This window comes from Dermacentor silvarum, chromosome 6 (assembly GCF_013339745.2).
Source record: "Dermacentor silvarum isolate Dsil-2018 chromosome 6, BIME_Dsil_1.4, whole genome shotgun sequence".
Classification (NCBI taxonomy): domain Eukaryota; kingdom Metazoa; phylum Arthropoda; class Arachnida; order Ixodida; family Ixodidae; genus Dermacentor; species Dermacentor silvarum.
In genome coordinates, this window is record NC_051159.1 from 143917546 (window position 1) to 143932242 (window position 14697).

Sequence of the window (14697 nt, forward strand, 5' to 3'; positions counted from 1 at the left end):
CGTAACCGCTATCGCTGGAAATGCGAAAAAAGGACCCGGTTCCCGCCGGGATCGAACCCGCACCCGCTGCGTGGGAGCCAGATGCTCTACCACTGAGCCACGCAAGCGCTTGCTATCGGACGCCGGAAAAATTGCCTTTAAAGCAGGCGCAGTCGATCCGAGCCTTCGCCAGTTTGGTGGTGCCATCTAGTTAAGGCGCCTGCAAACGCATCGTGCGCAGGCGCAGAGGACGAGATGCCATTCAGACGAGGCGTGCAATAAAAAGAAAAGCGCGATCCCCAGCCTCCGCCAGTAAGGTGGCGCCATCTAGTTAAGATGCCTGCAAACGCAGCGTGCCCGACATGTAAGTTGCAGTTGTAAGGCTTGATCGGGCTCAGCAGACTGCTGGGCAGAGAGCATTACAAGCCGCAGCGGACAGTTCAGATCGTTTTCGTCAAAACGAGGCGAACAGACTGCCGCGAAGACCCTGTTGTGCGTGGTGCCCACATTGGAGCAACTCTTGAGCCGCTCCACCAGCTTACGCTGTGACTGTGCTGCGTGTGCCGCGCAGGCCTGTGACTTTTTCTCCTGACTGATACGTATAAATATAGTTAGGTCCGCCTATAATGCTATAGAATTAAAAGCATTGTGCAGCATCACTTGGCAGATGTGATCTGTCATGAAGATCTGTCATGAAGCCTTCAAGTATAGCCCTGTTCCTTTTCTATTATTGCGATAGCAATTATATGGACACTTCAAGCGGATTTCTGCCGTCGGCGAGGTTCCCTATAAAGTTCACGGGCGATAAAATCGCCGCCGCGCGCCGTACGTGCAAGTAAAAGCGCGCGCTATCACGGAGAGCGAACTCACGGCGGAGAGCAAACGCTACTTCCGTCGCGCGAAAGGCCGTTGGGGTTTGGGAGGGAGGGGGGGAGGGGGAGCGACGCTGTACTGCGGCACCAAATGCGTATCTTACAACCGGGCGCAGGCGATTGTACTTTGCCCAGCTGTGGTGGTCTCCCGTACCGTATCTTGAAAGCGATCTCCACACGGCTCTGACCTTTGTATGCACTGTGCATTCGCCGCTCAGTTTCCGTTGAAGCGATAGACCGCACGAACCTTCGCTTGCTGCAGCGGCTGTGCTTGCTGCCAGCGTTTTAACAATGATTGTCTGCGGTCATCGAGTGTGATCTATTCACGTTTGCTTGTGCGCGCTGACAGCACGCTTGTTAATTTAGTTAGTAAGCGAATGTGTTCAAGTTTATGCCGCCGATAAAACTACTATCCCTACTCCGAATAGCTCTCTACTAATTTGCTATCGCAATTGATGCTTCGCATTTCGGGCAAAACTGCGACATTTTTTCTACATCACATAGACACTGTACTGTTCTGCAGAGGTTTAAAAAAATGAAGCTGACAGGGAGGTTACTATTATCTACTTATTACGACCACCTTTTAAGTTTAGGCCACCGGCCACATATCACTCTGGTAAGTGCGTGACACCTAATGTATATAAAGTCGTTGCGCTTGTCTGTTTATTTGCAGTCATTGAGAGCACACGGTACTTTTTCGCAAGCAATTTCAGCTCAAAGAAGACTCCGCCTATATGCATATGTTTTTAGAACACATGTGTACAGCATGCCCTTGAAATGTATTTGCATGCAATTACTTATAAGTTATGACTTCAAGCGCATAAGTTTGCTAGTGCCTGTGACGAGTAAGAAAAGCGATGGCCGCAGAAACCTAAAAAAAAAATATGCAATCTGCGGGCACAACTTATAATTTCATCATTCAAAGTGTACACACTGTTGTGATCAGCCGTTTACCCAGCGAAAACAGTCGCTCACGGAGAAGGCGATAATGGTGAACGAGCCGAACACCCAGTCCGAGCCATCCCCGACCGTGATGACTCATGGCCAGCAGTTGCGCTCTGCCAGGAGTGGTTCAACCAGAGATATGCCAGGAGGGGACATTCCTTCACATCACCTGTCATCCACGCAAATTGCCACGTGCGCGCTGGAGACGGGGTCAGTGTGCACCTCTTTACCTGTCCGTGCACAGTGACGTCCGTGTGTTTTGGGCAAAGCTCCTCCCGGAGGAACAGCGCCGCGAACCTCCAGATTGGCGTGGCATGATGTCATTCGTCTCCTGACGCCGGATTGGGGGAAGGCGACTGGACAAGGACGGTGGAGGTGTTGAAAAGAGCACACGGACGCTGGCTGAGAGAGCTCTAGATCGACTGCTTGAACTTGAACGCGAACCTCTTCAGTATTTCTCCCAATGCTCTTGTACATCATGTAATATAAACATGTGTGTTTTAAATGTCTTGAATGTCGGGCCCAGCCCCACGTTCCCTTACTCCTCCACGGTGAATAGATATCTCACATCCATGGACCACCGGTCACAACAACGCCGACGTTTCTCAAGCTAACGTCTTGCTTGCAAGGTGGTCGACAACCAATATACAAGTTCATGCGCTTGTGGTGGGAGTAGTGGTTACGTTTTTCATATAACCTCATCTATGTAAGCTAACGAGCATTTTGATTAGATTGATCAAATCCATCTGCGTCAGATACATCGGGCATAGCCATCTGCCAGACGTCTTTCCTGCTCCTCCTCCTACCCCCATGCCACAGATATACTGTCGAACAACTTTCCTGTGGCCCTCAAAAATGTCCCCCATTTTCACCCGCGCTAACTTGAACAGGGGAAAAGAAAACTGATACGTCTCTACAACAGCAGAACAAGACAAAACATACCACTGAGGGTTAAAGTTGACTTATTTTTCTGCTTTTATCTCCCGCGATTGGGAAATTACGAAACCATCGCACGTGGAAGCTACGCTGATTCCCGTATCTTTTCAAAGAAACTGAAAGTGGCTGCCGAGCTCTGTAAGACTACTTGATGCAATGGCACTTGTGCAGAAAATATATCCCTGTAGCTTTCGCTTCATTGTGGCAGAAAAATTGTCTGAGAGTAGAACAGATCAAATGATAAACTGGGCTTTTTGGAAGAGGCAACGAAGAAATGGCGCTCACCATGTCGTTCGGAGCAGCGACAGGGCAGGGTCTTCCTCCGTGCTGGTGCCAGCGGACAACCCTGCGAGTGCGCGTGCGGGTGCCTCCTCCGCAAACGGCATCGCATCGCGACCACGGGGACCACTCGCCCATGACGCAGTCTACGGGACAGGCCTCCTTGCAGGTAACATTCTCGAAGCCTGGTAAACAGTGTTAAAAAATGGCGAGGAAACGCGCGAGTTTCAAGCAGCTATACGGATCACTGACAGCGAGTAAGTTGAGCTTTTCATAAAGAACGACATAACTCATTTCGAAGAACACACAAATTAACTTGTTTTTGTGGGCCTGATACCCACCAGTGAGTTTACCCATACTGAAAGTGATGAACACACAGAAAGTGAAAATAACACAAGGACAAATTAAAGCAGCAGACACCGAAAAGGAACATTTCGTAATATAAGAACATAATTTTTACAGGGAATGCAAGGAAAAGTAACATGGACCATCTATTTTTCCCCTGCCTCCAAGTACCGCATAACTTCTTTCACTTTGCTGTTAATTTATCATGGTCTCGTGCAACATGGAGCGGTGCAGCAGAAAGAGTGGAGAGGCATTATTGTACTAGGACTTCTCATAGGTTGCCCCCCCCCCTCCCCCCTTACAGTGCATATCCACGTTTAGTCAAAGGTATGTACGATCAATGGAGAAAAAGATCGCTTAAGTTTTTGACAACATCTAGTGAACAGCTCCAAAACCTAGCACATATACACCCCTTCGCAATTATCATTTGGTAGATAATTTGTGTGTCTGATTGATAGTGTTGTCAATTAACGCTCATACGTCGAGCACTGAAGTGCTACACAGACTTGTTTGATTTTCATTCTGCCGACTTGCACAGATTATATCGTGCGCAGGATAGGTAGAGAGGGCGCAGGTGATGACACGAAAAGTGCCAGTTGTGTAATCTAGCGGTGCTTCCCGTTGAATAGCAACCTGAATGTTTCGCTATGAGACCCACGCATACACATGAGATACATACCCGTAGATCCGCATGCGTGTGCGCTTGCCGACGTCATTCGCAAACGAAAGCCAGTGCCGCACGATGCCTCTCCATGGAGGATGCAGTCACTCCAAGGTGCGTTTATCACTTTCACAGTTTGCCTCGGTGGACATGGTTGTTCTTCGGAGAGACTCACAAGGCAATTTGGGCTCGACACACCTAGAAGAAAATTTTGACAAAATTGCAAGTTGGACACACATGGGTCGTGAGGGAAACAGCTATTTCTAAAACCCGTCATAGGGCATAGCAGTAAAAACAAGAAATTTTCGGGCGAGCATTTCCGATTAAAATAGTTGTAGCCATGGCATTTCAGCAGCGATAGCAGTAGGAATGAAATATCTTCAACACATTTACTTCAGCCTATTGCGTTATGTTCTCGCTAGGGAGCACGCAACACCTCCTAGGTGATTCATCTCGTTACATAGGAGCATTCGTATCCAGTAACCGAACAACGCTTGAGACGCTAGGCTGGCAGTCGCATTATTTTGCCCCCAGCCCACCGCTCCGATTTAATTTGTCCGCTGTTTTATTGCGATAGCAATTATATGGACACTTCAACCGGATTTCTGCCGTCGTCGTCGCCGTCGCCGTGAGGTTCCCTATAGATAAAATCTTCGCCGCGCGCCGTATGCCCGAGCGGAAGCGTGCGAGGACGCGCGCTATCACGGAGAGCGAACGCACTCAATCACCCACGCGCAAGCAAGGAAGCGGGAAGCCAGCGCCGGAGGGAGCAGGGGGGGGGGGGGGGGGGGCGCACTTCTACTCTGCCAACAACCGCGCTCGTCGCTCGCTCGCCCGCACAGTCTCTTATCTCCACATGGCTCTGACCTTTATGCGCCGTGCATTCGCCGCTCAGTTTCCGTTGAAGCGATAGACCGCACGTACCTTCGCCCGCTGCGCGGCGTATGCGCTCGCTGCCAGCGTTCTGACAGTCGTTGGCTGCAGTCATTCAGTGTGATCTATTCATGTTTGTTTGTGCGCGCTCACACCACGCTTGTTCATTCAGTTAGTAATAGTCGGGCCACATTTTCCAACGCACGCTACACATGCAATGCTGCCCAGATCGGCAGTGCAGCGCTACAGGTGTGTCCCTTCGCACGCGCTGCCCACGGTAAGCGCTTCTCATCAACACCACCGTTTCACACGCGCCTTCTCGTGGTCATCGAGTCTCTCTTCATGTCGGTCTACTTACGCCGCAGCACACCTGCTTACTTAATCAGCTCATGCTTACTACAATTCATATTGCTACCAAAGCCGCTCACCTTACTTCGTATGACATTGCTGTGTTGCTATCGCATTCATTGCTTCGCCCTTAGGGCGAAACTGTGACATTTTTTTTATTGCGATAACAATATATATGGACACTCTAAGCGCATTTCTGCCATCGCCGTGACCGTGAGGTTCCGTATAAAGTCCAAGGGCGATAACATCGTCGCCGCGCGCCGTATGCTGTATGTGCGAGTGAAAGGAAGCGCGCTGTGTTCCGTCGCGTGCAAGGCTCCGGGGCAGGGGCGTTGTACTCCGGCGACTGCTGCTGCGCCCGCTCGGGGCCGCAGAGGCCACTCTATCTTGAAAGCCACTGCGACGGGAAAAGAGTCCGCTGTGGGCTGTGTTCTCGCGGCTTAGTTGGAGTTGAAGCGAGAGATATCACGAAGGTCAATTCACTCGCTGCTGCTGCCGCGCGTCCTCACTTCAACGTTTTGACAGCGAGTATCTGCGGTCATCGAGTGAGATATGTTCACGTTTGCTTGTGCGCGCGTGACACCATGCTAGTTAATTTGGTTAGTAAGCCTATGTTTACAAGTATACACGGCCGATAATAATACTATTCTTACTTGGTATAGCTGTCTATTAATTTGCTATCGCAATCGATGCTTCGCCTTCCGGGCGAAACTGCGACTTTTTTTTTTCGTCGCATTTGTAAGTTGGTGTTACATTTAAACCAGGTGCCGACTTCGCCAACACTCTCCTCTTTAAGCAAGGCTACTCACCAATGAACTGTCGAGTTCTGCGGCTGACAGCGTCTTTGTCACAGGCGTTAGTGTTGTCCCCCTGAGGGCACGGTGACCACGGCGACCATTCTGACACCGCACACTGGTCGTGGCAGCGAACGCGGCATGCCCGGTGCGCAGGGGGTGCCGAGAGTACCGGCGCACGCGAGCTAACCACCACGCTGGTCAGGTTGATGCACAACGCTGGTTCCACGGGAATGTTGTTAGAGTCCACGCACGTCACATCTGAAACGCAAAAATTATGTACATTTAGGAGCTCACAAATGCCTTTACCACTCACAGAAGTTGAGCATTGTTCGGCATCAGGCTACAGCCGCCAGAACACGTGGAGCTTCGTATATTGTCGCAAGATGCGAAGAACGGCACACAGAACGACGGTGGTGCGACAACAAACGCAGGCTCTATATTCAAGGTGGTGGTGATGGGGATGGTGATGATGGTGGTGGTGGTGGTGGTGGTGGTGGTGGTGGATGATGATGATGATGATGATGATGATGATGATGATGATGATGATGATGATGATGGTCCACAGTACAAATGGCACATACCCACCGTGGGGGATCGGCCAAGAATTGGGTGGTTTGGAGAAAATGGATTTAAAAATTTGAAAAAGATAAAAAGAAAGAAAAAAGGAAGATGAATTCAAGGCCCACCAATAATTGTCCGCGCCAACTCTATCATCTTCGGAGAGAGAGATGCTTGCGCTCGTGTCCCTCCTTTCATTGTCTTCTTTAGTCGTGACAATATTATAAAACAAGACAAAACACAGAAACTGTAATACCTTAAGCTATATGAAAGATGTCTGTCTAAATAAAGCTGCCAAGGAGGGCATATTTAGGAAGCGCGCTGCATTGTACAATCATCGCATGTTGTCTTGACTATTATACTAGCACATTTGTGTTGAAAAATCGCCTGTTGCCAAGAAAACAACAACAACGTAGAAGCGCTCTGGTGATGACATCCTGCACTATCATTGCAAAGTGTAACGCGAGTAAATGAGGCGCACTGATTTATAGACGACGACGGAAAGAAGGCGAGCGCGATTGTGTGAAGATAAAAGGGAATAAATTAAGTTGAGGCAGTCACCGTAGGCGCGAGTACAGTGCAGCATAAGAAAGGAACAACGAAAAAAATAAATAAATGCTCTCTTTAACACCTTCTTTGGTCTCTGAGAGGTGGAACAGAACGTACTCTTTAACGACAACACACTCCCACTCACCAACCACTTTTCCAGTTCTACACAAACGTTTTCATGCCTCTCTTTGTTGGTTGTTCCTGGGCGGGTTATAGAAGAAACATCGAATGCAGGCTTGCATATTATTGGATGATGTAGAAATCAGCTTCTCAATTTTTTTTTTGCCTAATATGACGCCATAAGGCATGGGCATAGTGAATTTCTAACGTGAGCTTTTTTTTTTTTCTAATGGCAGCACAAAACCCAATGCACAGACCAGTTTCGCTGTCGTTATGACGTATACTGCTATCCGCCAATGACCACCAAAGAAGAAAATATATGTGAAAGGAAAATATCCGCTGAAGCTGGCTCTCAGTGTTGTCATTGTTCGTGTATGCGGCACAAGCATCGCTGTAGTACTAGGTTCGGGCCTGTTGGTGCGATGACTGTACAGCTGCGGCGGAAAAATATTAGCACAAGTGGCCGATGGCCGGAGCAGGGAAATTGCGGTACGCAGCGCTCTTGTTTCCGTGCATACTGGTATATAAGGTGCCACATGATTCATGCTTCAAAGAAGGGGTGCTTGGCACTCTCGTTTTCGGCTTGATAGAATACAACAGCGTCGCGTGCTCGGGAGATCACTCACTTGTGGTAATCTTTTTCCGCTGCATCTGTACCTTGCTCGTATTCTCGCCTACCTCCTCTTGGGAACACATTTTCCACAATAATTTGTACATTTCCAAAACTGCCGTCCAGCAATTCAGAACGACTAGCATCAGGAATTACGACTAGCTGTGCTGAAAAACCATCTACAAGAAGCAGCACCACAGTGAATGTCCACGAAGGCCTGCGAAGGAGATATCACTCGCCAGTTAAGATTAATACCGCGGGAAGTATGCGTCAGAGCACATCACACAAAACAAAAAATAAGAAGAGTTTATTGCCTGAACCACCTGTCGTCCATCTGAGACCGTACTCTCGATCGATCACTTTCGTTGGTGCCTTCACTTTAGAGTGGCATGCCGTCCACCACTGTCTATCAGGGGCGCCACGGGCATCCGGCCAATCAGCTCACGAACTATGTGACGTAAAAAGAACTATGATTGGAGGTGTGCCATTTGTTACGCCAAATCTTTTTCCGCTGTCTTCTTCAATTAATGCACATGTATATGCATCTCTTGTAATTCTTACCTCATTACTGACATGAAATTGGTAGCGGTGGACGTTCTTGAAAGTGAACAATCGAGAGTACTGCCCCTGGGTATCTCTGTCGCACGCACGTATTCGATACTTACTTAGAGCCGTTTTAATCATTCCGATTTTGTTTGCACGGCAAGGGCAATGACTCACTGCGCACTTGGTGTCCGCTTCCGCAACGGGCGTCCGGAGCAAAGACGCACTGTGACCATGGCGACGTGCTCCAGCGGTAGGGACCCCGACCCTGCTGCGAGTTGCGTCCCAGCAGGCACCAGGGCTCACCGTCGGTAGAGTGACAGAGCCTCACTTCGCGAAGGCTCTGCCAAGGGCACGGTTGACCTCCCGGAGTCTCACGCCGAAGCACGAACCGCTCGCGCACCAGCACAGGCTCAGCCCCTGCTTGCGCGAAGACGTTCCGGGGATTGGAAAGCGAACGTGAGCCCTGTGTTACTGACCAAAGTGCGCATATTTGTGTAACAGAAGAACGGATAGGGAACCTAATTGCTTGTAATAAAGAATGTCTACGCAACTTGTGTCCTCTCTTTGCTCGTGACTGCTTGTTCTGTTAAAGGGTGGTGGGGGAATAAAGCATTTATTATTTTTATTATGACAGCGAAGCTGTCAAGGGCACACCTTTCGATCGTCGCTTCCGGCAATAGAAAAATGGCCGCGTATCTGCGTGCTTCGCTGCAAATGTCGTCGAAAGACGATAGTCTTCTGCCGGCCGTACTACATGAGTGCTGGTCTGATCCGCGGCCACCCGTGATGCTGTTCTCGTACCATTTCCGTCCTGGCATGATAAATGCAATGGAGGTTTGTTTGGAGTTTCTGTTTCCCGGCGTTTCCGTTGTGCCTGGCGGCCCTTGATTAACCGTTCGGCACGAGCTTCGGGCGTCTCTTCTGCCGCCCGGTACGCTCGCTTAGCCTCTCGGTCGCTGACGATTCGCGCGTCGCGCACCTGGTCTGTGTCCTGTTGCCTCCGGGTGCGCCTCGACTCACGATCTTGCGCTAGCCACTCGGCTCGTTGCTCGGACGTTTCCTGGGCACGCTTGAGACGACGAGCGTCAGCACGCCGGCGCTTCTCCGCTGCAATTTGGTCGTCGGTCTTTTCCCTGCGTTGTCTGGGCATGTCTTGTAGAGTGGGTTGTATATTTCATCAAGCGGCCATTTATGTTTTGCCCTGCCTCAGACAGCGCTTCCTTTATGTTGAATCGGCCGCATCTGGCTGGCATTGATAAAATTGAGGAGGCGGAATCGGCCGCATCTGGCTGGCATTGATAAAATTGAGGAGGCGCTGCGTGAGACATGGACGCCATCTGGCAATACATCGGGAAACATGAGCTTGTGCAGAGGGTGTCCTTCCTCCATGGCAGAGGGCGCTCGTCGGCGCGCAGTCGGGGAAACACGAGCTTGTGCAGAGGGTTCCCTCCCTTCGTGGCAGACGTCGTTCGTCGGCGCGCATAGCATGGCATTTTCAGCGCAGCTTAAGAAACTAGGGTCTTTAGAGTTACGTATCTATGTATTTTCTATTAAAGGAACACACCTCCTAATACTTACCTAGTGATGTTGCGCCTCAGATATGCGTAATATTTACTTTTAGATCGATAACGTTTACAAGTATGAACAGCCGTACCAGTTTAAGTAGTGTGGGCGGTAAGCAAGTGGTCCAACTTTGGCCGGGTGGCTGAATCGGTTGACAGACAGACAAACAGAAAGACAGACAGACAGACAGACAGACCAAATTTTCAGCGTTTAAGTTCCCCAAGAAAGACTATCGTCTTTAAAAAACTCTCATTGGCCGTATGCTGTATGTGCGAGTGAAAGCGCGCGAGGGCGAGGGACGCGTGCTTTCACGGGGAGCGAACGCACGGCGGCGAGCAAACGCGATTTCCCAGTGGAAGGGGAGCGGTGGGCGAGGAGGGCATCGAGGCACCCTAGACTGTGCGTGTGCGTGCCCGCTCTGCCGGGCTCTGCCGCCGACTCTCTCTGGGCCACCTCTGGGCTCTCGCCATTGCTCTCGCCCGCCTTTCTCCTAACAGTGTAGACAACGGCGTTTAGTGCGTTTAGCCGTTCGTCACGTAGCCAGCGTTTTGACAGCGGTTGTGTGCGGTCACACAAACAACGCGCACAACTGCTGTCGACGGCGGTGGCGTTTTGCCCCCGTTCGCACGGAATGCGCGCGGCGTTGGTGACGTGTTTATCAAGAACGTGCCAACCTTTCCCGTACACCCTATGGAGGTGTACTGTAGCGGCCGTGGTCCCTGTGGTCACAAAATAAGTGAAAACCACCGGATCATATATATTTCTCATTCTTTAATAGTTCAAATAACCAATTACACCATTACATCCTAATAGTAATTGGAAATACATAATTCGCACCATAGTACAGCTTCGCTGGTGTTCCATCTCCACCCCAGCGGAAGGGCTGACAGTTTTTATTATTATTATTATTATTATTATTATTATTATTATTATTATTATTATTATTATTATTATTATTATTATTATAAATATTGTAATAATTATAATTTAGCCATACAGCAATAATCCTAGTAAATTTTGTGATTTCACATATCCGAGCCACATATGACACACAAGAAGCTTCAGACAACGTCTTCACGGTCGTGTGAAAAAAGAAAACTTGCCATCGGAAGCGAAAACAAAGTTAAAGCTCTATTAAGGATAGCGTCACGCCGATAGTACTGTCTCTTTACATGTAGTGAGCACTGTTTGAAATTGTAGGTTAGGCTTCGCTAAAATTTCTGCTTGATAACATTTTGAACTGAGCGAGCAGTACGAAATTAAGAGCTGTGCAGTGAAGGCTGCAAGCTGTATACTCGCGAGTACACCGCCATAGGCACAATCATGGGATCCACCCGAAATCATCTTTCCTTGATTTGCTTGCAAAGAGAACAATCACTTGACCTTGAGAGAACTGGCTGCGTGCACTAAACCGTAACCCGTAACCCATGCACCAACAGCCATAACCGTTGGACAAATAAAGTTTATTCCTATCCTATCCTGAAGGAAGTTGCTTTCCTTGCCATTTTACTTTATTTAAAATTAGCAATGGCACATTGAATGTGCAAGCTCTTGCATCTTTCAGAAATTAAACCGTCTGGCAATAACTTACACTTTGACGCAGTCGCGTGGGCATCGTGATTCTGATTCAACGGACTACGTGTTACTAATAGCGCCATTTTAAAGCTTCGAGTGATGGTTGCCTTTGTAAAGGTTTGAGTTCTCAGTCGTAGCAAGTATTTGTGACGAAACGTGGCCTTCGTCATCGTCAGACGTACGAGTGCTAACAGCAATTGAATGCGTAACCTTATCGTCTCAGACGAGAACGAAGTGAATGAAGATAAGCTTACCAGCAAGCCGGCGACCATTACGGCCCCAACGGAAAGTCCTCGCCACCAACGAACACTGGGCTTCTTCGATTTTCCACTTCTGGCTACCCGCGGGCTGCCACAAAAGGAGGCGATGAGCGCTCGCCGCCATATTTGTGGGGACTTGACGGATTGCAACGCAGGCGCTTGAGGACTTTTACCTCGCTCAGCCAACTGGCTTGCGTTGAACGCTAGCGCGCGCCGCCCCGGCTGGCGTGCTTTTGGACTTGGTCTCGGAAGGCGCTCGCCCACTTGTCGGAGCGATTCCCGATGTCGGCGCGGTGCGTGGATCGCTGATTACATTAGTTCTAGCGTTATCTTACTAGGATTCTAACGCACAGTTCCGCCTTGCCAGGTGGTGCCATACGAGCGGCGGCGAACCATTTGAAGATTTCTTTTGTTTGTGTCCCGCGAATGCTTCTTCTCGGCCGTGAACACCGCGCTGCGCTCTCGATCATGCTTACATGATATCTTCATCGTGTTCCGCGCAAGTTGTCGAAGTTGTAGACGCTCATTCCCGCACATTGCGGTGGCTTTTCGGTTCATGTCTTTTTCTGGTGGTATCCGTTTTCACATTGCTTGCGCATATGCGGCGATGTGTCTTTTTTCTGCAGTTAGCGTAGGCATCGCAGCTAACCCGTGTTCGCTCCGTCTCTCCGTCGTATCTTGGGTGGCAGCTCGAAACCGATGCGTTCTAACTATATATAGGTCGTTGACGTTAAAGGAATGCACTGGTTGATATGAGTAATGACCACACGTACATTAGCTTTATTATTGCTCTTCTCATCGACCAATACTATTTTTCGTGTGAAGCTTTTCGCGGGTTACAGGCGACGTGAAGTTTCACGCGCCAGCCGCAGCCCCAGCTCCTTCAGCACAGGAGCAGAATTAAGAGGAGCACTATCAGCCGGAACAAACTTTCTGAAATCGAATTCAAGCATGTACGAAATTTTATGCATATAAGACGTACCCGATATCCTGTTTTTCGTGTCTTGTCAAATGATGTCAAATGTCGCCGTTAGCCGACGTGATCGCTATACGAGCAGGCATCCTCGAGCGATCGCTTTAGCGATCACTTAGGAGCGATTTTGCGTCTTGGAATCGGACGCGTCGCACGCCGTTTGTTGCGCTGTGCAAAGTGAGCTGCACAGTGGGCGTCCTGTGACCAGTCGCGCAAGATGTCGCAAAAGCGATCGTATTCCTGAATGCAACTATATATTTCCAAGGTGGCAACGCAGAAATGGGCGGACTACGCCGCGCGCGCGCCGCCCACGCCAGTCGCTACCATGCTGGTAGCATGTTTACATTTCTCCCGCGGTCAGCGCTGTCCCGGCGTTCGATTTTGCAAACTTCGGGCAGCTCCGGGTTGTCTTGGGATGCCAGCCCACGTGACTTCCTATCAGAACCTGAACTAGCTGGCTGCCTTCTGGTTGCCAGCGGGCTGCGAGAACTCCGAAAATCGAAGAAGCCCATTGACGTTGAGTGCTCGCCGACCCTATGCCGTTACAAGACGTCAACGAAAAAGTAAATAGAGGCTTCACAAAACGGTACTACGAAAGAACGTGACATGAGCAGGAAGCTATTGACTCTTCACGACGTTGTATAAAGTATTAGCGGTGACATTTGTACAGCGGCAGTTCATGTTTTCGAGGACTTGACACATAAAAGAAGTCGACGATCAGGAAGATTGTCATAGAGGGAGAAAAGCGAGGACACTGAGCGCGACTTCAGCAAAGGGTAAAGACGAAAAGGTCGAGTGACAAGGCCATGCTCGTGTTCCCGCTTCCACGCACTTTCACCGTAGAAGTGGCGTCCAAGGGAAAAGGGAGAAGCGACAGTGCGTCACACCCGTCGACGTCTCCTTGTTTATTCGTTGGACATTCTTCTGTTTAATGGCGCAGCTTCCACGCTCACGACTATATAACTTCACGAAAGCCCTATGCAATGCATAATATACAGGTGCTTTTTTTTAGACCATACCGATATTTTATTTTAAAACTCCGAGGGCATCAAAGCACTTATAAGTTGTGAATGCGAAAGCATTAATGTCCAATTGAGCGTCGCTGAGTGGTCCTTCAAGTTATGAACTCCTCGTGGGCAAACGAGCGCGTTGATACGCTTGGCGCGTTTTGATTTGCCCTTGCCGAGGGGCAGTTAGAACGCAATAAAAAAAATTAATAATACTTGTGCGTATTATATTTTCTCATTTGTTAATAAGTAATTTAGCACCAATTTTGAAACTACGTTATATTTAATAGTGATTGAAATTATATCGCGCTCCTCTACTCACGTAAGCCTGCGCTCATAAGGCAGGTGCTGGAACACCTGCTGCGTGGTTTCGTAAACTCCTCGATGCGAAGCCGAAAAAGAACATTTGTCCGTCGGTGGATTTAGGAGCTTTCTTTTCTAGTAGTATAGGCAGAACTGGCACTCTTGTCACAGAAATTGTCTACGTAACAAAATGGTTCGTGTGTATGTTTGTCGTTGCAGGAAAACAATGATAAGGAGAAGTGACTTTTATACCATCATAACAAAGTTTTTTGTGTATTACGCGTCAAGCAATAGCTGGCTTCATCGCCGCTGTTCAGCAGGCACGTAAGCGAAAAAAATAACAAAAATAAAATGGCCTTTATACAAGCAATCACGTTCGCCACACTTTAATTTCGAATCCTCTAGACACTGTCAGCTGTAATTGGAGACACGTAGCGCCACAATACCTTATGTAAGAGATTCAATCTGTCAGTGACAAAAGCGCTCAGGAAACTGGGATGGCGATTTGCACTACTTCATGTTGCTATTGCATTATATTGAATTCTGGGGCTGTATGTAATGTCGCAGGGTAAGTAGCAATCAAAGAAACTGATGTTTT

General features: G+C 49.0%; 1 protein-coding gene across 1 annotated transcript in view; it reads right to left on the minus strand.

Moving 5' to 3' along the window:
• Window positions 1–14697, minus strand: part of LOC119456938 (thrombospondin type-1 domain-containing protein 7A-like) — a 197922-nt gene that overhangs the window by 162849 nt on the left and 20376 nt on the right. Inside the window, exons 8-11 of the mRNA XM_037718757.2 lie at window positions 8593–8835; window positions 6048–6293; window positions 4036–4215; window positions 3018–3196 (exon numbers count right to left, since the gene is read on the minus strand). Of these exons, the coding sequence (XP_037574685.1) occupies window positions 3018–3196; window positions 4036–4215; window positions 6048–6293; window positions 8593–8835 (848 nt within the window). The remainder of the gene's footprint in view (window positions 1–3017; window positions 3197–4035; window positions 4216–6047; window positions 6294–8592; window positions 8836–14697) is intronic.